Below are 25,384 nucleotides of genomic sequence, written 5' to 3'. Positions count from 1 at the left end.
TCCATGGATGACCGAAGAAATTAAGGAGTTCAAACTCTTTAAGGGTCAAATCTGAGAATGTAAGGCATGACGATCATAGCCATTAGGTGGGTAGCAAGTAGACTCTCTAAATTTGTTCCAAGAAAATTTGATCTCCAGAGTTGTGTCCGCGAGGAAGAGCATGACTTGATCAGTTGATCCCCATTAACACAGCATTTAGACTAGACTAAACTAAATCATCCTGGTATGCGATGCGATGTGATGTGTTGAGTTTCAGACAATACAAAAATGAGAATGCTAGATTGGGAACGAGATTTGCCAGTTGTGTTCAGATTTATGAGCATCAACAAGTCATTGTTTATACCACAAAAAACCAGTAAAGAAATAAGAAATTATTATTCATTATTCTCAGATTTCTGTTTTCCGGGTCTTGAACAATCAAAACAGCTAGCCAGGAATACCAGATAAGACAGTCAAGTTATCATAGTAAGGTACAGTACAGGACTGCAGTTTCTTAGTTTATTTTTCTGAAGAGCACAGAAATATGCGAGAAAATGAGGGTAGCTCGGGTCCTTGATCAGACAAACCATTCATTGAAAAGCTCTTCTCCCGAGGATCTTTTTAATGTAAGGACAAGCTAAAATAATACTTAATGAAAGTTGGCAGTGTCAGTTGCTAGCTAAGCTATGCAAAGAAAAGCCAGGACTGTGTTGTTGAGACCTAAGAAAGTAGAGTTATTAACTCCCAAATAGAAGGATAGGTGGTTAAAGTTCACTTCTTTGGTTTTTTTAGTTTCAGCTTTGAGATTAGTAGCAAAATAATATATTCTATTAAATTCATTAAATTGGTATGATAAATGTATTGGACTACTTTAATCAGAAAATTAATTTTCATTATCAGGTAAGATGGTTTGAAAATATGGCCGTAGGGAAAAAAAAGAGAGAGGTGGGAGTCGGTAAAGGCTTATAATAATTTAAAATTTTTACAGTAGCGGTGGCGGTGGTTAATCATCAAGAGCTCTCTTTTTGATGCAAGCGTGGGTATAAATGCAGGACCTTTGCTATTGCTCTGCTCTTTCACTTTCCCTTCAAGTACACGAATACCCATCTTTCATTTTATCTAAGTAAAAAAAGGTTGTTACTTTCTGTCTTTCGATGTCACTTGTGTGTGTTTGGGTGTATGTGTGTTTGAAGAGCTGAGGGAAGGAGGGTTTTGAACAGAGCAGAACCCAAAGAACTCAATAAAGCTGCTTTTGAGTGGAAAAAGGCTTTAACGAAGAGCAGGGTACCAAACGTCGCAGAGTCTGAAATGGGTATCCTTCTCTTGCCACTTTTAGCTTCTCTGCTGCTGCCTCAGCTCTGACTAGGGTTTTGAATGGCCTATTTAGTGTCCTGAAATCAATGTTCTTTTGTTTTCTTATTTGACCGCCCTCTTCCCGCACACTTTTCCAGCTTTCCCTTGAAACTTTTCTTTTTACTAGTTAGTACTATTTGTCTTGTTTCTTGCGTCCTTGGGGCTACTTTACTCTGTTTCAATTTGTAGTACACTTCTAGTTCTTTGGTGGGTTAGCTTTGGAAATGGTGGCAATTCTGTTTCTTTGATCTTTTGGTACAAATTTTGGGCTCTGGGGGGCCTTCAAGTTCAGTGCTTTGGTGTTTTTAAGGCCATTAATTCAAGTGGGTCTTTCTTGTTTAGTTCTAATAATTGATGTCCTAGTAGATTGGTTAGCTATAGATATAGTTGCCTTTAGGTAATTTCCTTCTGTTTGGTGGACTGAGCTTTCGAAGGAATATCTTCTTACCACGGTGAATTCTGATGTTTCTCTTACTGTAAGTTCAAACTTTTTATAGTTTTGGTTTCAGTTGAAGCTTCTTTACATAGACAGAAGAAACTAGAGGGCATTGTTTAAATTTATTTTACTATTTCCTCTACTTCTTTCATCCCCTTCCTCTTTAATCTTCGGCTTATCTTATTGAGCCAGTAGAGAATTCTGTAGGGCTGGTTAATTTTGAGATTTACTCTCTATTTCACTAGAACAACTCTATAAACTATTTATTGATATTTCAAGCACAACTGTAAACTGTTAGAGAAAGGTGTTTCTGCTGGCTACTTTCGCTTATTCTTGAAAAGAAGAGATGGATATGAGTGACAGGGATAAATTTGAGTTAGAGGAGAGCAATGATAATCCTATCAACTACCGTTCACCTGGTGGTATGTCCTTAGACCGGCGATTTAACAGTACAAGTATCCCAAATTCATCTCTGAGTTTGGTCCCCACTGATAATCAGATGTCAGTTTGTAGAGGAGATCTAGCAGGTGCTGCTTCTTGCTCTTCTGCTTCTGTGATAGATTCATTTGGGCCAGCCATGTGGGAACATCCCACCAATTCACAGAACTTGGTTTTTGGTGATATTAATGTTCAAAATATTGCAAGCAGTTCAAACACGGCAGGGATTGGAAAAGGAGTCCCTGCTTCATTGAGAAATGGTATTGATAGAACACTAGAAATGGGGTGGAATCCACCTAATCCAATGCTGAAAGGTGGAAATTTCTTGCCAAATGCCTCTGGGATGCTCCCGCAAAGCTTATCACAGTTTCCTGCTGCTTCTGCATTCATTGAGCGCGCTGCCAGGTTTTCGTCCTTCAATGGTGGGAATTTTAGTGATATGGGGAACTCTTTTGGAGTTCCTGAGTCCATGGGTCTTTTCTCGAGGGGCGGGGGGATGATGCAGGGACCAGGAGAGGTGTTCATGGGCAGTGGGATGAAATCAGTGTCTGGGGGTCGAGCTCCTAAGAATGTTATGAATGCCGTTGAAGCTTCCAAAGATGTGTCTATGTCTGTTAACCATATGGCTACGGAAGGGAGCCCTCTCAAGAACGAGACAAAAAGTGAGAGCCTCGCGCGATCTCGTGATGAAGCAAAACAAGGTATGGGTGGGTCTGGTAATGACTCTGATGAAGCTGAATTCAGTGGTGGTGGTGGTGGTCAAGATGAACCGTCAATGTTGGAGGGAAACTGCAGGGAACTTTCAGCTAAGAGCCTTGGCTCAAACAAAAGAAAGAGGAACGGACAGGTAGCAACCATGCTTCCTAATTGTTTTCTTAATTGTTGGTATTTTGATTAAGGTTCCGCTTGGTATAGGTTGATTTAAGCTGTTTTTTGTAACTTTTAAATAATTGGAAAGTCATAAATATGTTTGGTTAGGAATTATTTTTTATCGAAAAAATTATACTACCTCGCTTCTTCAAAAGGGTTGATTTGAGTCATTATGTTCGGTTAGAAATAATTTTTTATTTAAAGAGTTATACTGCATCTCTTCTTCAAAAAAAAACAAAATTGCTCTGAATCATTTTAACCAAACATACTTATAAAGTCATTTTAACATATTTTTTTCGTAAGTTATTTATGAAGAACAAAATTTGAATTATGACTTAAGTCAGAAGTCACTTTTCATAAGTCATGCCAAAAGGACTCTAAATTGTTTGTGATGAGCTATTTTTTTTCGGTGGTAGGATGCTGAACTTGATCAGGCCAGGGGAACCCCTCAATCTGCTGAACCTGCAAAGGGTAGCCCTGAAACTCAACAGAAAGGAGACCAAAAACCAACTTCAATTACCAGCAAGGATGCTGGTAAACAAGGTAAGCAGGGGTCTCTTGGTTCAGATCAACCAAAAGAAGATTATATTCATGTCAGAGCTCGAAGAGGCCAGGCAACAAACAGCCATAGTCTTGCAGAAAGAGTAAGTTCTTTTTATTAATTCATAAATGGAAACTGGAAACAAATTTTATTTTATTGATTGGGTTCTAGATGATTGATTCTGACTGCAGGTAAGAAGGGAAAAGATCAGTGAAAGGATGAAATTTCTACAGGACCTTGTACCTGGTTGCAGCAAGGTTTGTTTGTTGGTTTTGATAGCTAAAGACGTAGTGAATTCTTTGGATAACTCAATTGCTAATGTAGTTCATGTCATAATATCAATTGGATTTTGCAGGTCACAGGGAAGGCAGTGATGCTAGATGAAATCATTAACTATGTGCAATCACTGCAGCGGCAGGTTGAGGTAAGGCAGTGAGAATCTGTTCCCATTTTCAATTAGCCTATTGCATACGCACCATGAACAATTGAATTTCATCAAAAGTTTGTTTGGATGTCTGAGCTTGATTATGTGGATTATTTTCTGGACTTGTTTAAATGGAGCAAATTACTAGCTTACGGTCTTTCTCTTAAGCGCTCGCTTTCGATGCAAGGACAAGCAATTGTAGTTGTAGTCTCTCTGACTGTTATTTAATTTCTTTTGTCTTTGCCTCTTTTGAGATTGCTTTTTATCCTCTTGCAGTTTCTATCAATGAAACTTGCAACAGTGAATCCGAGGCTGGATTTGAACATAGAAGGACTCCTTGCGAAAGACGTGTTTGATCCCAAGGTTTGCATGACCAAGAATTTGCTAATGGATCACTAAAATGCAACTTCATATGCTTTATCTGAGCCACAAAAATACTTTGTATTGTCAGATCCTTCAGTTGCATGCTGTTCCTCCATCCTCTCTGGCATTTTCCTTGGAGATGCCTATGGCTTATCCCCCATCACATCCATCTCAACCAGGACTTGTTCCCACAGCTTTTCCTGGAATGGACAATCACTCTGACATAATACGAAGAACCATTAATTCCCAATTGACACCCATGACTGCAGGATTCAAGGAACCTGCTCAGGTACATCTATAGCTGGATTTTTATTTACTGATTACCTTCAAAACAATTCACGAATAGTAGTACATGGTGCTAGAAATACTTTTGTATGAAAGATTTATGTGGATAAGATCTAAATTAGTGCATTGCGTATAGAAATTAATCAAACCCTGAGGCATAGAGTCTCTAGGAATCCTTTATGCAACCCTTGCAGGATAATTGTGGACTCAGACTTTGCATGCATATTTTTGTATCTTAATCAAAACATTCGTGATATCTTGACCTTGAACTGCAATTGAAACTTTCCAAAAATTTACCAATTAACTGGATTATTATTTCCACTTGGCTCTTCTGAATCCCTTGCGTTACAAATTGCTTTCGTTTTGATATTCTTGACAGCAGCTACCCAATGTATGGGATGATGAGCTCCGCAATGTTGTCCAGATGAGCTACGGACCCAGTGCTCCCCACGACAGCCAGGATGTAAATAGTATGACTCTACAGTTTGCCATGTAATATGACCCGTGCTATAAGCTAAATGATCCTGAGCTGAACATGCATCTTTTTTGTTGCAGAGCCACCGCCACCAGGCCATTTGAAAGTTGAGCTTTAATTTTCGCCTTGGTCTTGATGCGTTTTATCCTGGCCTGTATTAACATTCTCAAGGATTAGAGAATGGAAAAATCACAGATGCTTCTGGCTGATCAGTTTGAAGCCTGGAGGTTAGTTGCAGGTCTACAGCAGGGTTTTTGAGAGTTTGGATGGCTGGCACCTGTTGTCGAGCTTGGGTTTTACCTGATGACCGGCGAAGGAATTCAATACCACCCCTGCCGCCATGCTGCTTTCATTTGAGCACTGTAATCCTTGTCACCAGAAATGCGAAATGGATAATCTTGAGGGTATGAATTTAAAAATGTATAGATTGACCTTCCAATGATCTCAAAAGATAGGCTAATGGGAAGCTCGTGTAATTTACAAAACCATGGGAATTCCCTCGGTGACAGGATGTAATGTTATTCTTTTTTCTTTTTCATTTTCTATTGTCGAGCCTGCAGTACTTTTGGCTTCTGGGATGCAAATTTTTTTACTAGTGTTCGCCACTTAAAGCAGGTCAAAAACGTTTAATTAGTTTAGCGCTCTGTGAACCTCAAGTTCTTATAGTAGTTTAGTTCTATTAACCTAACAAACCCAGACACCTTTCTCTGTAACAATCTCATTGACGCGCATGGTAAATCAGGCAATATAACCTACGCACTCCATGTGTTTGACGAAACGCCTCAACAAACTCTTTTCTTGGAACACCGTGCTTTCTGCTAATTCAAAATCTTGGAATTTATCAAAAGCTATGCAAAAGATCTTTACTCTTTCGTAGACCACGATACCTCATATTCATAGTACTATGCCCGAGGATGAAAACAAATAAATAAAAACCTTTGTTACGTTAGTTTCTATTTTAAAACAAATTGATTTTTTTATTTTACAGTGAGCAACAATCTATGCAGTATTGTTTAACGACACGATCGACAAGTAGCTGTGAATCTTAAATCAATCGCTACCATGCACTCTGCAAAATCTTCGTGGTGGCTTCTCAAAAGGCAATGCTCTTTGTACGAAGATCAAAATCCAGTTTGCTTGTACAGGATGTTTCAAACATCTGTTCATGTCCAATCCCGTTGAACCGGACGTTTCAAACATCCCCGTCAACATCTTTCTGCAACTTTGTGAACAGAAGTCAAAACTATGAAACCATTTCGAAGAATTGTTCTATGTTATTGCGGAAAAGGCATTTCAAGATCAGACCTTTGAATTTCTCCAAAAGCACTTGAGAAGCCACCAAGATCTATCAGAAGTTTCGTGACATCGAAGCCAATATCTATATACACTTGCTTTTTTGTCAATATAAAGCGAGTCCCAGCTCTCCTTCTTTAAACGACATGAAACTATATAAAAATGTTCTATTCCACTACTTTGTAATAACATGCTTAATATGTGTGTCTATATATATATCAAAATAAATTGACTATTAAGTTATTATTATGTTTTAATTAAGTTTGAATTTTAATGATGTGTATAATAAGTATTATGAATTATTGTTTTTTTTATTATTATTATTAAGATATTTTGAATTATCAATTATTAGTTTTGAATAATATAATATTTTAGAAAATTATGAAATACTATGTATTTTTAAATAGCTTGTTTTTTTATATATCCGTTCTAAGATTTAATTTAGGTGGAATGTCCTTGTAACACTACTTTTACTTTGCCGGTCATGGATCCGGAATTCCGATCGCTCTTACATGCCTTTATAACCATGAGATTACACTTGAAAGCAGAACTTGTTTGCGTTCAAAAGCAGCAGTATATTGCACTAGGATTCTACATAGCATAGGGGGGAGTGGGGAAATTAATTAGGCATCTTATTCAAATGCCTCAAGATCCGCTCAGCCATCTGCCTTGTATCAATATCCCCATGGTGAAAAGCATTGACTAGAGTGGCAGGTAACAACCTGTCCTGTGATATATCTGAAGCACACCTACTCCCTCCTTTTACCAAGAATCTATCAATTAACCAGAAGGATTTTTTCCACAAACCTTCTCCCTTGTGTTCTTTCATAGCATTCAGAACATTTTGGATGGTATTCAATTCACACAACATGCCAACACTCATCTCAACATCAACTTCGTCATCTAATAAAGTACATAGTGCTGACAAAGCAGCTTCAACAACCTCAACATTTTCATGGTCCAAACATGCCAGCAATCTCTCCACTGCTTTTGCGTCAACTAAACAGAATGTGTTTTGCGAGGAACAAGCCCCTCTATGGACCGGGCACAAAGGTAGTTTTCTCTCTTTTGATGAAATAGAAGACAGGAATTTCGGTGGGTAGAGGAGTTTCAAGAACTTGGTTTTCTTTATTTGTGGTGGTTTTGATAAATTTATGGATTCCAACGAGAGATTCTCCAATCCAATTGCTGATAACCTCTGAACTTCATCACTTGATGTTTTCATGAGCAGTTCTGTGAATACTGAGGTGAAGTTGTAGTCTCTTGCTAGAAACAGCATTTGAGGTTCGTAAAGTGTGGTCGTGAATCTTACCAGAATGCTTACTAGTCCTTCTAAGTAAGGAATTACATACCTGCCTGTTCTTATACAGGTTCCTTGGATTTGATTGATTTGTTGTAAGATTGCAGGGACTGTATTCTTTCTGAGAAGAGCGAGATTTAGTGTCAGGCTCTGGTGGGGGAGTTTAGCAAGAAATGTTGATGAAACTGCCTGCTTCTGTGTGATTCGGGTTGTTTCATTTCTGTCAAGGATTAAGTTCTCGGGTTGACCCGCAGTTTTGCATAGTCTCTCTACTATAATGTGTCCCATGTAAGGTATGAGCACGATGAGTAGCTTGATTGCTGCGATCCCAAGTTCTTCATGGGGGTTATTGAGGAGTTCAACCAGGGTGTAGCTTGCTTCACTCTCTTTGACCATGGAGACAATGGTGCTCATTGATCTGGGAGACTTCGCCAGGCACAAAAGAATTCTAATGAGATTGATGTTGAGGTCATCAGGAGTTGAATGCTTGATCATCTCAATGAAGTTATACAGAACATAGTCTGAAGCTAATCTGTGGCCGTGAGAATTTACTTGGAGATTCTCAAGGTCAAGCCCAGCCTCAAGTATACTTGCTAGTATTGCAGCGGCTTCACCTTTTGAGTTTATTGGTTCACCGTAGATTCTTCGAGTGAACATCTCTTCAACCATAATTTGAATGATTCCAGATTTTGCAAGTATTTTGGCATTAGCATGGCAGGATGCGATTTTTGCTAGAGCTTTGAATGCTGCTGTTCTGGTCAGAGTGTTTCCACCATGCACCATTTTGATAAGAGGTGGAGAAGCCCTCTTAGCCACATAAGTTTCTCTGTCATTTCCAAGTGCAATTTCCCCAAGGTATTCTGCCATTTCTGTCTGCATTTCCTCGGAACCTGTTTATTTTGAATTTCCATTAACGTTGTTGAGGCATATAATAGTTATTTGCACACTAGGAAATTCTTTTTCATTATTTAAGCTGTCCAGAAAAACCAATTCTCTTCAACTAATTATCCACAATTAGAGTGACTAGTTCGAACCATTTTAACTAAAAGAAAGAAAAACATTGCCATTCAACATGCTTGCTAATGCATCATTTTTATTTTTTTCCACAAGACGTCCGGCTATGTTTTTGGTAGGGTGTGAGAGGTTTCGGGAGTTACCTTCAGTGAGATGCTTTAGAAGGGGTTCCAAGAGTCCATTTTCTGCCATCTTCTTGATATTTTCGGGTGAACTCTCTAGATTCTTTAAGATTTCATCTGCTTTTTCTGAAGAGAAGGCATCATCAGGCTGATTGTATTTTATTCTGATCAGCATCAGAATTCCTCCAGGAACTGACCCAATTTCCTCCTGCAATGCTTCGGACCTTGATAGCTCAAGTAGTAGTAGTAATGCTGCATGCCTTATGGGCTGGTGACCACTTGTAACCATCTTGATTACTGTTGACATGTCCACCATTTCAGAAATCATTATCTGCACAGAAAATCACCAGAGTTGAGTTACAATTCCTGGAAATTGTATTCATGGACTTCAATGGCTCATTTTCTAGATAAATGTGTATCCTCATGTTAGGGTTCATATTCAGACCCATAGAGAGCAATTTGAATTGTTGAGGCTTCTTCAAAAAGATGCATGTTACATATAACCGAAGTTTCAGCCATGTTTTGGTCAATTATGGTGGTCTAATTGCTAAGCAATTGCAGGTGAGCTTCCTTGGAGGCAAATGCACCGATTCACATAAAAGCCTCCCCGCCAGGCAAATGGCTTGGTTGATTGTGTGTTGGCTGGTGATATAAACTTCTTGCGAAATAAGATGAAGATTATGGGTGTCTTTTAGAAAATTGAACAGTTTTTGCTACTGATGATAATACTGGTAGACATTGGTTTAACCAATTGAGAGCTAATCTTCTCTTCGCATTGCCTATTTTTAGAACATTGAGACAGAAATTTACTTGTGACTGCAAATTTCCTCTGGATGACATTCTAAAATCATGACACATGTACTCTACCTTTTCTTGTACTTATGACATCATGTAAACATTTTAGGAAAGAAGAGCACAACCTTGGAATCATCATCCTCTTTTGTCAACTCTCGTAATAACTCCAGGGCTGCATATCTAACATCCCTATCTTTGTACTTCAGAAGCTTACAAAGCAATGGAAGTATTTCAGCATTGTGAACTTGTATCTTATTATACTGTTTACTTTTGCAGATGTCTTGCAAATCCCTTATTGCTTCAAGCACCATACTCGGTGAAGCAGACACAAATAAAGCTGAACGTGAAATATTTATCCTTGCTACCTCGTTTCTTTCTTTCCATTCCTCTATTGTGGTCTTGAGAGCTACATTTGTTTTTAGAACTCTGCTCAGCAACTTCTGCCCTGTGGTTGGGCAGAAAATTCCCTGCGAGTTATCGGACTCTTCCAACCACTCGGTAATTGCTTTCCTATCATATGTCACTCCACTTTGTAAGGTCACTGGATCATCCATGATCTGCTTCGTTAATGGACAGTAGAAAGTTTGATACAAAGGCTCCATATGATCAGTCATCCTTGCCAATGATGTTGATGAGCTGCTACTGCTGATGTGTTTCCTTGGCCTGCAGAGACTTGTGGGTTTCAGGAATTCTACAAAGTCTGGAGCGTTTAGTTCCCGAGAATTATCTGTGGACTCTTCAACACTGGCAGGGTAGAGATCTGATTCTATTGTTGCAGATTCTTCGTTTCGTGCCTCCTCTGAGAAATACTTGTGTGGATCCAGCTCTTCGGTCTGCAATCCTTGGCTTTGGCCAACTTCAAAGTGAGCACTCAACATTTCATTTGAAAGAGCTTGAACTGAAACTTCTGCGTATTCTTGGCCTTGAAATGTTGATGAAGGTATCAAGGTCAAGCATGCGCCCATCTCTTTTATCACCCTTTCCAGATGTGACATGTTGCCTTTCAGTTCAGATTCAGAATTTGAGATGGTGCCTCTTTGGCATTTGTTTACAAGATCCTTGGCCTCGGTGATGCTTTTGGATAGGGATTGAAGGATTTCCGTTGCATTATTCGTGGTGTACTCAGTTTTCTGCAACTCCATTATGACTGGGCAAATTCGGTAAAGGTAACATCCAATTTCAGCCAAGTTTTCCTTTTCTATTTCCACCCATGTAATCGACTCAATGATCTCTGAAATTAATGTCACCAAGTGTTTGGCAATACTAGCAGAGGAAGTCGAATTTTTGCTGGGCTGGAGAAACAAAACAAAAAACGACAAGATTAGCAAGCCTCTCACACAAGATGTTTTTCTTAAGTTTGATTAGCGGCATAAAACCTCAATTAAGAGCTTGGGAACTCAATTCAAGAAAGGTTCAATAAACAGGAAACTGGATTTAGAGAATATTCCTAGCCAGGTAATATAGTTTTAAACTTACCCCCCAAAATACGGGGAAAAAAACAAAACCACTTCCATGTACATGGAAGTTTATTTGAAGGCCAATTCAGTTTCTAACTTTCGAGGCTTACTCAAACTGTTAATACTAGATAGAAGCAAGATGGCATCGACGAACACATACCGACATCCAACCGGAGCCGCTGCTTCTGATGCCTTCCCGCTGCGTGGACTCGATCGATGATCCCTTCAGAACCTGGAGAAGTCGTCACTTAGTCCTGGTGGAGAAGGCATCCGAGAATAAAAGATTCTGGGTGATATTTTTGCAATTGAACAAATGTCCCTGATAGCTTCAATTGTACGTTTTTGTTGGAGCACTACAATGCTCTTTCTTTAGTCAAACAGACGTCTCTACTGCACTGACCTGATGTTTGGAGAAGAAATGGTCCAAGAAATTAAGACTTGCTCCTGGTGCCAGGACTTAACTTGTTTGACTTTCAGTACCTTGTAAAATTTGTTGAAGATATCTTAGTGGTTAGATTAGTCTACTTGGTTTTATTTTATGAACCAAGTCAAAATCAAAATATCTAGATTAATTCACTCTTCTTCCAGTACGTCATGGGCAGCACTGGATTTATCTGTAGGAATGTGATGTCCACTATATTCTTCTTCTTCTTTTTCTTTTTATTTTTCTTTTTAATATAAATGTCTAGATTAACTTGTATATATATCTACTAATCCTATGAATTCTAAAATTAACAATCATGTAAATCTCCAGTAACCTTAAAGAAATTCAAACTCATAATTATTAAAAACAAATCTAAAACCTGACCAGTTGAACTATCTCTTAAAATTATATAATATCTTTCTTTCTTTCCCATATATTTTTACTATTTGGTAAGAGACTTGCAAGCCTCATTTAGAGTAAATTATTATTATAATAATTAATTAATCCTTTCAACTTAAAAAATCAATATTGAATCCTTATATTTTTATATTTGTTTGGAATTTAGTTCTTTTTATTAGTATTTTTATGATAATTTAATCATTTTTATTTTTTTCAAGCTGCATTAACTTTTGCATGACGAGAGGATATATATATATATTAAGGCCCCTGTTTTAGAAGCCATTATTTAAAGTAGTATTTTTTAATAATTGATAATTTACTATTAATTAGAAATAATGACATCATGAAGGATATGCACTTGGTATGGGCATGCTTTTAACATCATGAAGTAGTTGGAGTGTGGGCATGTGCCTCACGTGACCCGGCCATGTATGATGGGTTTATCAGGCCGCCAGCCTCTGTCCAAAAAATTACATAGGAGGGATGACGGCTTTTTTCGAGTGTACTTGTCCGTCAGCTTCTTCAGAATTTAAGAGCCTTGTGATTATTAATTAGTATTATCATATTAAAATAATTTAAAAATAATAAAAATATATATATTTTAAAAAAAACACTTTTTTATTCAAAAATTATTTGAACAAAAACCAAATTCAGGATTATGACTCAAGCACCCAATTTCATTGCTTTTTTGTAGAGTGTATCAGCTACCATGACACGTACAAGAACATTATGTAACACCAAAAAAGAACAGCAGAAGTGTTTCGTTAGATCCTAAAACAAGTACAGGACAAGAAAATATGTTCTTTGAGAGACCAAAAGGCTAGTTTTGTAACTGTTGTTGATAAGAATGCTAGCAACAGTAACCAGCCCAGCCCTAAGTACTCTGTGTAAGAACAAAATCACCTTGTAATCCATGCTTTCCCCAGAATATTGCACTTGTATTAAGGAACCATGAAGTTCAATAAGAAGAAAGATTAAGAAACCACTGCCCATCAGCCATGAATCACCTCAGCCAGTACCTGAAAAGGAAGAGGAGAAAACAGTACACGACCTCAATGCAGCTTCATTTACTGGTGTGGTGTTTCAGCTGGGATCACGACATTTCCTGCAACCATGAGAGTGTTTGCACTAAATGCAAACAGAAACATCAACAGAGTTCTTTCATTATTATTTTATAATGATTTTTACCGATAAAATTTTCCATTTCGTTGGTAAAATTATTAAATCTTGTTGTGTTTGACTGTGTCTTGGGATTGGTTTGATGGATAACAGTTCTGGGATCGGCACCCTCAACACCAAGAGCATTAAATGCTTCCACATCTTTCTGTCAACATTGAGCCCAAAGAACACTTTAGTCTATGTCTAGCGGATGACATGACCCGCCACCTGACAACCTCTTCTTTTTATTTTTCAATAATGCACCACCGGTAAGGTTTATAACCTCCTGGATGGTTTCTGTAAATCTAATGGCACATCCTTCTCTCATCTATACTTTATCCTTGTACAACTTGGCTGGTATATAAACATCCACAGAGCACGAAGTGAGAAGATTACAACTTGATTCTTTTCAGAATTCTTACATTCTTCTTCGTCACCTTTCTAAAACAGAAACATTTCACAGCTCGTAAGACTTCATTACTCTCACAATCTTGCAAACTTTTGGATCGGAGGTCCTGAGCCTGTCAGGGATTTGTTTTATGAGTGTTCGTGATTTCCAACAATTATTGCAGCAATCCTTTTTTTAACGGGATAAATTTGTCAACTAGAGCACAAAATTAAAAATATTGGTGAATTGACATTAGAAAAATGTTTAGGTGAAATAGTAACATTTATGTTATTCTAAGCGTTACATGGTCAAGTTATGTTATTTTTTGCTTAGCTGATCAATTGGTATATAATGGTCACTAAAACTAGTTGTTCGGTTTCGAACATAACATGAAAAATCTCAAAAATACCAAAAATAAAAGGTCTAGGCAACAATCCACATAGCTACGTGTGGCTATTACAGGGAAAAGGCATCTAAAAAATCATATGTCCCACTAATCCATAAATGCATTTGATAGATTATCTACATAATTTGTTTTGGAACATATCCACAAACTCATACTTAATTACTCAATCAATTCTATTGTGTGAATAATAATCTTTTAAGATTTTAATTTGATTTTATTTTTTTGTCTATAAGTTGGATAAAGATATATATTTTGACTTATAAGACATTGAAAGAAAAACTGCATAAAATTTGGTTTTTGTATGAAGTAATCGACATACAACCAGATCAAATTAGTTGACCAGTTGAGATAGAAAATTAAAGTTTGACTATGTTACATTTTAAAGTGTAACATAATCAAACTATGTTATTTTATCAAAAAAAATTTTTGGAAAAGTATTATTCTATAAAAATTTATGTTTTTTGCTGGAAAAATTTTATTAAAAAAATCCTTTTAAACATCTTAGCTGATGACCAGTTTTAGGAAGTCCTTGATCTTTTGAGTTTTTGTTCGAACCTCGTTAGATGTGTCTGTTGCTATACTCATTTTCTGTTGGGATGCTTTTGGGGTATAGCAAGGCTGGAAAAGTGGAGTTTTTTTGCAATGCTCACCAATATAGGGTCCTCCTTGTTTACATGATTATCGTGTTTGTTGGTTTTTTTTTTTTTTTAATTATATTTTTATTGGTGTTCATATAGATATGGTGAAGGCATATTCAATTAGAAAAATTCACTATAATATATTGATGAAATTATATAAGTGTGTCTGTTTATATTTGTCAATTTTCTAGTAATAAATCTGATTAATCCAAAATAATATTGTTTTAAAAAATAAAAAATTAAATTATATCTAACTCCATATTTGCATGAGTTGACATGTGAAATTAATTAAGTTTCACCATAAGATTGATTTTTTTGTTGACCAATCAATCGGTCCTTTCAGAACGATGTCTTCGGGAGTATTTGCAGTCCCCTGAATGTCATTGCATTTTTTTGTTCTCAGCACATCACATTCTGGATTAATTATATTTAAGGACGAAGGTGATGATGATGGCAGGTCGTACGACTTTTGATATCTGCTGCAATACATCTGGAACCTTAAACCTCAAATGCTTAATTAAAAAGATAATAGATTGGTCCTGCTATGCTTGCAATCAATTTTGCGGCAATTAATCGAGCTTTTAACAATATATGTGTTTACCAAGGAAAAGAAGGCAGTCATTGTCTCGTAATAACAGTTTTTATTTTTATTTTTATTTTATTTATTTATTTATTTAAGAAAGAAAGACAGATAAAAGTTGATCATGGGAAAGACATTTCTTTGCCTCGTAATGATTTAAGGATAAAAAATGCATTACCTTTGTTGAGCACTGCAAGGCCACAGAGACCCAAATCTTATTTTGTGTGTTTCTTTGAACAGACCTGACTTCTTTATCATTTCCCATTCAAATCTCTGACGCAACGACAACAAAAGAAAATAACAGTAAACTAGCTGTTACAGAAAGAGCAAGTAAATCCCGGGCCTTGGAAAAAAAAACATCAACCTATATTATTTTGCCATATAAATTAGCAGCTTGCTTTAACTCGTAGCAGGAACAATACAAAAACCAGTCCACGAATCAAATTAAAGATCCTATAGAAAAATTGGTACAAAGGTGGCAAAATACCACGAAGGAGACATGATCATCATCCACTAAGGAACCACGGTATGCAAACCGAAGCTTTCATCATCATCAATCTGTTTAAATGGCTTCATCAACATAATAATCCATTCTTACAAAAAGCTTCGATTCCATTTTGCACCGAGCCATGACAAAGTAGCTTGCTTATTAACATAGTGTCGATCCTTCAAGCCATTGCATATGTTATTTCTGAATCTTTTCAGAGTGCAGATCCAGAAGATGCCACATTTAAGGTATGCAGAAGGATGGTGTCAGAGATATCTCCTCCTAATAATTAATCAGTTCTTGTGTTTAGACATGTTAAAAGGTACCTATGGTTGGGGGTATGCCTCGTGCTCCTTTTCTTCTCAACCTTTTCTGCTCAATGTGGTTTAGGGTTCTCTTGTCACAATCTAAACCCGGTGATCAGCGAGTACAACTGCCATCACCTGGGGACCAAATGTCAGCGGTATAGAGTATATATTACAAAGGAAACTCACAAGTTTAGGGTCTGGTTCAGACTAGTTGAAGAAATAGGTTGATCGCAGGACATCTTTCAGATCAAAGACTCCTCGCTCTGGTAAGGGAGGAAATTTCAAGTTGGGGAATGAACTTTGGAAGCTTTCCAACAACTGCAAGCACAAACACAAACCAATAAATCTGGTAGTTATTAACATAATTCAACATGTAAGATTCTCAGTTCGAAAAAAAAAAAAATCAATACAGCCTAGAGATCACAAATTACCAAATGGAATCAACAATGCATAATAGCTTGCTGTGAAGAGAGCATAATTTTATAGATGGCCCTTTTTCCTCCCATTTTATTGCTTACCAATAGAATTCTCAAGCTATAGGGAACTATTTCATTAAAGCACATGAAAGTCACAGCAGGTTCAAATTGTAATGTGCTTCAGTTCATGTTAGAAAGCTAACCTAAGTAACCAAATGAAAGAAAGGTCTGCTCTCACCCAATGACCTCCATTGTGACATGTGGGCATGTGGTTTATAGATAAAGATCTAAACTGAACTGTGTATAGAACAATTTACCAGCTATGGATCGTCGCCATCTACTAATGCTTTGTATGTCAGTCATTTCAAAAGAAAACAAACAGTGGCAGTGTGAACTAGCAAAGCACAAGCTTGACCCATTTTAAAACCAGGAAAACAATTCCTCTCTAGGAGCAGTGCTTATATAAGGTTTGATGAGCACATAGTTAAAGATACTTTACATTCTCCAGTATTGGCGCCTCATAGAGTTCAACAAACTTTTCTCTGAGTATCCTGTTCATTTCATCAACATCGCATGCATGTGTCCAGTATGAATCATGGACCCCTGTAGGTGGACATCAGAATGAAATAATAAGTTTTCCCGAGAAAAATTACCAGGAGTCAAGAGGGAGTGAGAGAACTACTAGGCGAGCACAGACCTGCAAAGTTCAACCCTGCCTCTTTGCAGGCAACAGCAGTCATCATCATGTGAGAACCATCAAGGGAGTGGACAAAATTTGGAGGAAAAGCTGTTCTTTGCCGCTTAACCATGACCTATAACAAGCACAAAATTGTGGGATCATTCACCGAGTTCAACATGAAGCTGTTCTTTGCCCCTTACCCATAAATTTTCAATCTCTTGTTTTGTATTGGTATTTTTTTTTTTTTTTTTCAAGGATTGAGTAGAACAAAGGCATGATTCACAGTTTTTTGAAGCTTGTTAGAAAAGAAAAAATAGGAAAAAGATCCATTAAACTACCTTGTCTGTTTCTCTTTTTAATGTCAGCACCTGAAGGGAAGTCTTAATCTACATACAAATCAAGAAAGCATCTTAGTCGCCTATCCAAATAAAAGTTGGTTTTCTACTTTCATTATATAATTGAGAACTATAAATCGGACAATTTCAAAATAATATTAATTTCCTAGATCATTACAAGATGCCTTCCCAACTGTCGATAAGGCTGTACAACAGGAAGTCCGAGTGGAGTGGTCCACTGAACAGGCTGATTTTCTGAAGCTATCACCTGTTTATATTCCAATTCAGCAGTCAGAAATTCCAGAACGCAGCAGAATATTCACAAGCAGTGCAAGGTGTTGATGGTTGGGAACTGCTATATTTAACTGAAAACTCAGTTTCTGAAAATGTATTAAGCTTGAGTGCTAATGGTATAGTATGCATGTTAGATAGAACATTATCCTTTGGGAAAGTAACGAAATTACAAAACACCATTCCTCTATTCTCTTCAGTTTACATTTATTGTTGCTAAGATTGTCAAATTAACCTATCCCACCCTTTAACCATCAGAAACAAGGCCCGCAAGAAACAATTCAACTACATTCTTGTATCCCAATATCCTTAGTGATTTATATGATCATACCATTACAAAATATGATCTGAAAATGGAAATGATCTGGAAAAGAAGTCATATATGACACTTGGTAGTTGGAACTGGATACTGAAGGCTAAAGGGAAACTACCAAATGAGAGGTACAATAATGACTTGAGGTGATATAGTTAGAAATGATTTTATCTCGAATCCCTTCAATAAGACAACCTTAGCAGGTGGGATTGAAAACAGGATTCAGTAACCAGCTTTAACAAGTCTTGAAGTCTGGAACTAAGGGCACAGCTGAGCTGAATAAGCTTATTCCCACATTGACCCCATTAACACCAATTTAAAGCTCTCACACAAAAGATGGATTATAAGGAGTCAAAAGACTTTCCATATCATCAAAAGATGATTAATGAAGATACTTTGACTATCTAAATCCAACAAAGCTCACTAATACTATAACTTAAGCAGAAAACCTAAGGGGGGCAAACCTTACCAAAGCATTAAATAAAATTACAAGGTCAGGATTTTTGGGGATATAAGTGAAAAGGACATGACCAAAAAGAAGTGTCTTGTCAAGATTCTCACTTGAGCAGTCCCATATGTGGGACGTATCAAATGACAGGGCAAAAACTATCCTGCTATGCAAAGCAAATGAAACACACCTTTGCACATTCTCCAAGCCAAGCCATAATCCCTCTTGCACCTTCAAACATCTCTTCCAAAGCCATCAAGGTGGTCTGTTCATGTGGTGAAATAATTAGCACAATCCTCCTTTACAGGCACACACAAACACACAGCACTTACTTTTGCTGCATAGCAGGCTGCAGAATACAGCTGTGGATCATCTGCAATGATAGAACGCTCTTTTAACCTCCTTTTGATTTGGTCACGGGCACCAATATAAGTGACCCCATACACTGATGTCATCACTGTCTGCTTCACCAACTTCCGGTCCACCTGGGATTCAATGTTAAAGGAGAGCTGTTAGCAACATAATATAGGAGGTCATGTACAAGTATGCCCAGGAATGTTTGGTGACAAAATGAGTCCACTGATCCTAGAACCTATTTGTGTCAGTGTATATTGTTGAAAAAGGAAATCATTCGTAATATTAATGATTCAAATAATGTTAATTGAATAATCCCATGCATATTTAGCACCATTAATAAACATGAGAAGGCAGAAACCTGATTGACTAAAAGCTTAGCATGCACTGAATTCGGATTAATTGCAGGATCTTTTTCTGCATCTCTTTGCATGATATCAAGAACTCTACATCAAAAACAGCAATAGAATTAGACATTAGATGTTCTAACAAAAATGACACTAGGTAACAATTGAACATGAGTTGTTGGCAATTGTTCCAGAAGCAATACATATGATGAAAATTCAATAATTCATGCTATATTTTGTACCAACATGAAATTTAAAAATCATAGATACAAGTTGTCATCATAACCAGATTCGGGTATTCCAAAATTTACCATTTTATTACCCTGTTTTTTTCAGACTAATCAGTCTGCCTACTCCCTGTAGATATGGGTATAAGTTAATCCAAATTTAAGAAAAAGGTTCACCTAATTCCCAAACCAATTGTAAAGAATAGTCGTCATGTTGTAGTTGGCTGCCCCTAATCACCTTCAAACTAACTCAATTTCTACAGAGGTGCAGTGAGAGAGAGACCCTACCTGGTCGCAATTCCTGAGTAAACATCAGCAGGTTTTTCTCCCCCGACCAGATTTACTGCAGCAGCTCCCAACTAATGAAAAATTCAATTCAGTTATATTGCTTAATATAAAACTTAAGTGAAGTACAACAAACTCACACCATGCACTCTTAGAGATCCTTAGTCATAATTGTGACTTCAAAAACACTTAAGTTGCGCAAAACAAAATTATGAACCTTGATGCAGAATTTATCAAGTTCCAAGTTTCCAAATTTAAGATTTAGAGATACAGCAATTTTCTTAAGTCAACTTGAACAGAAATTTTTTACCTTGTCCCTTCCTAGAGCAGCATAGTGCTGCAAGCCATTGCACGAACCATCCTTTGAAAAGTAAAAAACAAAAACAAAAAAGATACATAAGAATCAATTATTGATCAATGTACATCCCTGTACTGCAAATTCAACATGAAAAGTAATACACGAAGAAAGAAATGGTTATATATAACACCTCTCAACTTCTTCGAAGACAAAACAACAAACATTAGCCAACAAATCTGCTCCAGAGTTCATCACAGCTCATCATAAGCAGGCTTCAACTTTATTTTTTCACAGAACTCAAAGTTGTAACTACTGAAAGAAAAAGTACCTGGTGAACAGGTGTATGTGAAGTAGCAGTCTCTGGAGAAGGGCTTCTCAAAGCTTCTGATAGATTAATACATGCTGCCAAGCATTGAAAAGGATCCTCTGCACCCAACCACCACCTTCGTCCTTCAAGAGGTTGGTCAGCAGAATCAAAGATATCATCCAGATGATTCTCAGTAAATGATATTCGACCATCATAGGATAACTTGTCTACACCACCAGCATACAGATTTGCTAAATGTATCTTCAGCCACCGTAAGCCAGACTTCCCAAGAGGTCGTCCCTCTGCAAACTCTAGGATTCCCCGACACACATCAGAGCCAAGATGATTCAAATATGGGTGCATAGGGTAAGCACGACCGCGAAAATCAAGGTTGTGTGGATAGTAAAAGCCTTCCTCGTCCTTCATCTTTCTAGCTACCTGCTCCAAGTTATAACAATTTAACAAGTCATCTACAGACATGCAAAACAATGTTATTTTCAGAAAACAATGGAGCTTCTTACCGCAAGTTTTAGTTCAATATCACAACGCTGGGAATGTCGCTCACTATTCTCCTTTTTCACACTTCTAACTTTCCACGTCCATTTCTGAATTTCAGCTTCATCTTCTGTTTGTGGCTCCTCGGGAAGAGGGGCCTATTAAGTTTTTATAAGTAAATACAAAAGAGTTTGAAGGGGAAAAGAGATTTCAACAAAAAGAAAGGAGGGAAAGATCAAGGACCAGCACAGGAATGCTAATTAGGACAGTTACGCAAAAGACAATGGAGCAAAAGAACAGAAAGAATTTCTTTCATTATAAATGAAAAATAAACAAACAAAGAAGGAAAAAAAACTCTGCTCATTAAATAACTCACATCTTCACGGTCAACCAAGCCAGCAAGATGGCCTCCACTAGCCCATATTCTATCAATTACCACAAGGACCCTTTTATTTATTCTCCATTTGGTATTTCCAAGAGTATCCAGGGCCTGACTCGCCAAAAAAGAATACAAAATTATTGCAACAAACAAATAAATGAAGACAGGTTTGGGTGCAAGTTTGAAGTCAGTCTCAAGTATTCACCATTCGTCAAGTAAATGTATCAATTTTAGCGACATATTTGTCAGTGGAAAATAGATAGAATCAACTTAAGCATTGATTTCTAACCTTACCTTAAAAACAGGCACTAATTGATTCCTTGAAGCCCTTTTAACTGCATCGCGTTGTTGTTTTGATCCATGGATTCGCATAACATAGGAGGGTAAAAACAAGTGTGCACCTTGGTCATACCTGTTGAAATATAGCAAAAGTTAGGAGGAAAGAAACCAGTACACCACTGATATTAATGTCTAGCCAGCAGTCTTAAAGAAGAATTGATTAAGATGGTCTAGTCATTTTATTTTGTAAAGCAGTAAGCTTGACATACAATATTTTACTAAGAACAACTGAAATAAACCAACTTCTTTTTAGTAACAATTCTTACATGGAGAATATATCACTGCTTAGAACCAACTGTTCTATTAAACTAGTTTAACTTGAAACATTGTACAAGGATTGGTAGAAACAAAAAGAAAAAGGTCAAAATATAGAGAATTGAAATACATACCCTGTCCAGTTTAGAGGAGGCACCAACATTGGCATATAAGGGATGACCATGTGCCTAGCCTGTTCGGATGACAAAAAATAGTATCATCCTAATACCTTAAGGAAGATATAATCTTTAAATATATCCAAAGATATACCAGAGCCAAAACAGTGTAAAAAAGAGTTACTTACAGATTTCTCAAGGCCTTTGCGAACAAGTGGGTCGCACTCAATGACACCATATCTCCTACTACTTTTCCTATCCAAATGCAAGCCAAAAAAAACTTTAGATGGTGATATGAGTGTGTGAGAGAGAGAGGGGGGGGGAGTCATTAGTTAAACAGAGATTTCAATTTCTCACTGTGTATCTTTTGTGATGGTTTTAAGGGTATGCACAAATGCAGGGCGAATATCAGGCGGACCATCTCCTATTTGATCAATTGGAGGTTGTATATAGGCAGTTTCTATCATTAATTGAATCAAGCGGGAGCCAACCTGAGATAGAGAGGCATCAGAGGAAATGAAGAGAAAAATGGCACTTCTATGTGACTACATTTACAGCAAGAGATATCACAAACCTTAACATGTTCTTCCTGACCCCAAGGCCTTGAATCATCATGACCCTTCACAATTCGTCTTACTTGCTGAACCTTTTGTTTTTTAATCAGTGTGGTTACTTTTTTCCTCAGCTTCTCCTGTTCCTTGCTTAGTTTCTCTCCTTCCTCAATTGCAGCATCAGACCCACCTTCAGATATCTTGTCTTCCACATTCTTCCTCTTCTTAGTCTTCTCCAAAAACTTGTGTATCCTACCCTGAACCACATAAGAGATTATTGCGTACAAGCTCTCAATAAAAGCCAAGAAATACAACAGCTATTTGCTTAGTAATAATTACAAATTCATTAATTATGGCTCCAAACAAGCAGCTATTTGCTTTGCTAGGAGAAAAAAGAAGAAATTGCAATTTTCACATTTCTAAACTAAAAACATAATTACATTTTTTATTAAGATATATCACAACAAGAATATAGGAAATTCATGGGGAGATGCTAATCATGAAAGGGCCAAACTCCATTGGTTGTCAACCATATTTAAGCAGCAAAACAGTAAGAATGCTGAGAAGTATACAGTCTTCCAAAGAATCGTATGCTTTAACATAAGATTGACAGGCAAACTATGTGAAATCAATCATTCATTCAACAAGAGCTTCAAAAGCAATGTAAGTCATGTTATGGACCTCAACTCATGTGTATGGTCACCAATGATGACTCTTGGTTTTGACTGATCCCTGATTCATAGGGCTTGATGTTTGCTGTTCCTTCATTTCGATTTTCTAAGAAAATATTTTCTGGTGCATCTACTGTAAGATCCTTCCAGAAAAGGGAAACACCCCATCCTTTATCATGTTAGCTTTTTGTTATCACTTGTCAAAGAAAAAAAGAAGGATCTTTGAAAATAGTCTTTGTATTCTGTTGACGATGATTGGCTGAAGTTCAACAAATTCCCAAATATATGACATCTGGCACCTTAGAGTTCGACACCACTAAGATTGATTTTCTGCTTTAAATCTAAAGATTTTTTTATATATATAGTTTATGAAAATAAATCTAGATTTATTTAAGCACAAACAAGAAATCAACTTGACAAGTAATAAGAGTTTCCAGCATCCTACACAAACTAATTGCACACCATATGACCAAGACAAACAAAACTGTATTGATCATCACAACAACAACAAAAAAGTGCCATGCAAGTTTCCAATCAGACGATTACTAAACACCAAAAGAAGTGCTTGAGATTTGAAAAATTGAATCAACTAAAATGTGCTATCTAAGGGATATATTAATGTTATGAAGAAAAATGAAAAGGTATTAAACTATCAAAAAGAAGCACAGTATCGTACAGTTAGCAGGAAACATTTAAGAAAGCTCCAAAGACACAACTGGCGGTATTGAAGGGATGGGAGAATTGAGAATAAGTTATCTCATGGAATTCAACTAAAGGGCCAAATTTCTATATGATCCAAGAAAAGCGAATACTTCTAATGAGTTTCAACCTGACATTCCTACAGCCCTATACCTGTGTGTTCTTTTTGCCTTGCATTTCCAACTTAAAATAGAAACAGGAAAAGAAAAAAAAAAAAAACAGTAGTTTGATCCCAAATATTTAATCAAATCCAACTAAACTTCAAGAACAAAACACTAAAAACCAAAAATTTAATATTCTGAGTTATTCACCTCGTGCTCAATGGCTTCGCCAACAACGGATGCGGCTTGAACCACCCTGACACTGGCACTCCCCCCATTACCAGTCATCAACAATCCCATCAACTTATGCATAGTAATCACTGCCATCATATCTGCGGGCAAGTCATTAAAATGGGCTCTATGAGATACCCTCAAGTTCCGCTTACACAATTCTTGCTCTGCAACAATTGCATCCCTCAAAGGCTCAAACCAACCAAGAAACAAAGACTTTACATAAGGCAAATTAGGTGCCAGTTTCTGCTCACACATGTCCTCTAACATCTCCTGATACTCTTGCGCCGCCTGTTCCCACGCTTCTGTCTCCATCTTTATTTGCCTCCTTTTGAGAATGGCATACTTTCCAATCCCCATACCTGCCACCATTTTCTTCTCTTGAGGCCTAAACTGTGGTTCCATTTTCTGGAAATGCTTGTTAACTTGCTCGATTAGTCCTTGAAAATCATCAGACCCGGAAAGGTCTGATTCATCATTTGAAGTAATCACATCTGCAGCCGCTGCTGTTGCATACCCCTTGAAGAAAAAAGGGGAGAGTTCAAAAGGTTTTGTTAAATCACCAAAACTAGGATTGCACAATTTGTCATTTTGAGGAAAAACACCAATCTGACGAGAACCTAGGAAAGAAAATGCTGATTTTAGGCATTTTTTGTCATCTGGGGATCTGATATTTTCTATAAAGGTGGGGTCTTTAAAGAAGTTACTAGAATTCGAGGGAAATTTCAGCTGTTTAGAAGGAGAACATTTGGCTAAGGTTCTCCACATGATGTAGAAAACAACAACTAAGAACCAATGATTTATTGTTATAATCTAAAAGGACAGGGCTTTAAATTGGAGTCAAGAAGGGAAATAGCAATGAAAATAATGGAGGGCATAGAAAAAAAAATTGAAGAGAAGTGAGGGAGAATATGAATTAGAGAGGGGGGAGAGACGGAGAGAGAATGATGAAACGGAGATGGTTAAAGAATCAAAATCTTTGTGAATGTGAAATATCGAGAAAGGTGGAGGTGGGAATGGTGAGGGAAGCTTTGCTGCCGCCTTTAAACCCTCCTTAAAACCTACGAGGGGAGGTCTTCTTCAATTTCTTTGCATGGATCCATGGGTTTTAAGGCCTGACCCGTTTAGTTACTTACGGAGCCATGGACCTTGCTTAATTTGGGAAAAGCTATGGTAATTTGGTATTTGGGTTTCACCCAATTGCTCCGGGCAATCCCCAAAAGAATTCGGTTTGCAAATTACATTTTTTATTATTTTTAAGTTTTTAAAACTAATATTCTTTTAATTTTCCTTGGATCTGACTTTAGCTAGCTA

At 37.1% G+C, this 25,384-nt stretch overlaps 3 protein-coding genes across 6 annotated transcripts; 1 reads left to right on the top strand and 2 right to left on the bottom strand.

The window, feature by feature from the left end:
- The first annotated feature begins 1,081 nt into the window (after window positions 1–1,081).
- On the top strand, window positions 1,082–5,702 carry LOC118039991 (transcription factor bHLH49). 4 transcript variants are annotated; one of them, XM_035046849.2, is made up of 8 exons: window positions 1,082–3,053; window positions 3,493–3,720; window positions 3,809–3,874; window positions 3,973–4,041; window positions 4,318–4,404; window positions 4,493–4,693; window positions 5,069–5,152; window positions 5,245–5,702. In XM_035046849.2, the coding sequence occupies exons 1-8, from the start codon at window positions 2,115–2,117 to the stop codon at window positions 5,266–5,268; spliced, it is 1,698 nt and encodes a 565-aa protein (XP_034902740.1). In that variant the 5' UTR covers window positions 1,082–2,114; the 3' UTR covers window positions 5,269–5,702. The 4 variants fall into 4 exon arrangements, with proteins under 4 accessions (XP_034902740.1, XP_034902738.1, XP_034902741.1 ...); XM_035046847.2 differs by having other exon boundaries at window positions 1,083–3,053; window positions 5,069–5,159; XM_035046850.2 differs by having other exon boundaries at window positions 1,087–3,053; window positions 5,072–5,152.
- A 1,306-nt stretch (window positions 5,703–7,008) lies between these two features.
- On the bottom strand, window positions 7,009–11,434 carry LOC118039993 (putative U-box domain-containing protein 42). Its single transcript, XM_035046851.2, has 4 exons — window positions 11,306–11,434; window positions 9,814–10,980; window positions 8,915–9,224; window positions 7,009–8,647 (listed from the first exon to the last, which is right to left on the bottom strand). The coding sequence occupies exons 1-4, from the start codon at window positions 11,309–11,311 to the stop codon at window positions 7,077–7,079; spliced, it is 3,054 nt and encodes a 1,017-aa protein (XP_034902742.1). The 5' UTR covers window positions 11,312–11,434; the 3' UTR covers window positions 7,009–7,076.
- A 4,048-nt stretch (window positions 11,435–15,482) lies between these two features.
- LOC118039994 (DNA-directed RNA polymerase 1B, mitochondrial) lies at window positions 15,483–25,143 on the bottom strand. The gene is made up of 19 exons (XM_035046852.2): window positions 24,050–25,143; window positions 22,392–22,625; window positions 22,175–22,308; window positions 22,006–22,072; window positions 21,836–21,894; window positions 21,402–21,519; window positions 21,105–21,218; window positions 20,755–20,886; window positions 20,255–20,671; window positions 19,939–19,989; window positions 19,632–19,702; window positions 19,131–19,215; window positions 18,748–18,900; window positions 18,606–18,680; window positions 17,542–17,631; window positions 17,367–17,414; window positions 17,047–17,161; window positions 16,849–16,952; window positions 15,483–16,251 (listed from the first exon to the last, which is right to left on the bottom strand). Exons 1-19 carry the CDS (start codon window positions 24,836–24,838, stop codon window positions 16,141–16,143), a joined length of 2,967 nt encoding a protein of 988 aa, XP_034902743.1. The 5' UTR covers window positions 24,839–25,143; the 3' UTR covers window positions 15,483–16,140.
- Between the last annotated feature and the right edge of the window lie 241 nt (window positions 25,144–25,384).

Source organism: Populus alba, chromosome 8 (assembly GCF_005239225.2).
Source record: "Populus alba chromosome 8, ASM523922v2, whole genome shotgun sequence".
Taxonomy (NCBI): Eukaryota; Viridiplantae; Streptophyta; class Magnoliopsida; order Malpighiales; family Salicaceae; genus Populus; species Populus alba.
Note: the sequence above shows the minus strand (reverse complement) of the source record. Positions and strands in the feature narration are given on the sequence as shown.

Coding starts and splice junctions, on each gene's coding strand:
- LOC118039991 (XM_035046847.2), top strand. CDS start 2,115: ATGGATATGAGTGACAGGGATAAATTTGAGTTAGAGGAGAGCAATGAT. Junction 3,721..3,808: donor GCCATAGTCTTGCAGAAAGA/GTAAGTTCTTTT, acceptor TTCTGACTGCAG/GTAAGAAGGGAAAAGATCAG. Junction 4,042..4,317: donor CACTGCAGCGGCAGGTTGAG/GTAAGGCAGTGA, acceptor ATCCTCTTGCAG/TTTCTATCAATGAAACTTGC.
- LOC118039993 (XM_035046851.2), bottom strand. Junction 9,225..9,813: donor AAGAGGATGATGATTCCAAG/GTTGTGCTCTTC, acceptor TTTTCTGTGCAG/ATAATGATTTCTGAAATGGT. Junction 8,648..8,914: donor TCTAAAGCATCTCACTGAAG/GTAACTCCCGAA, acceptor CAAAATAAACAG/GTTCCGAGGAAATGCAGACA.
- LOC118039994 (XM_035046852.2), bottom strand. CDS start 24,838: ATGTGGAGAACCTTAGCCAAATGTTCTCCTTCTAAACAGCTGAAATTT. Junction 21,895..22,005: donor GCAAAGGCCTTGAGAAATCT/GTAAGTAACTCT, acceptor TCATCCGAACAG/GCTAGGCACATGGTCATCCC. Junction 16,953..17,046: donor GGCAGGGTTGAACTTTGCAG/GTCTGTGCTCGC, acceptor GTCCACCTACAG/GGGTCCATGATTCATACTGG.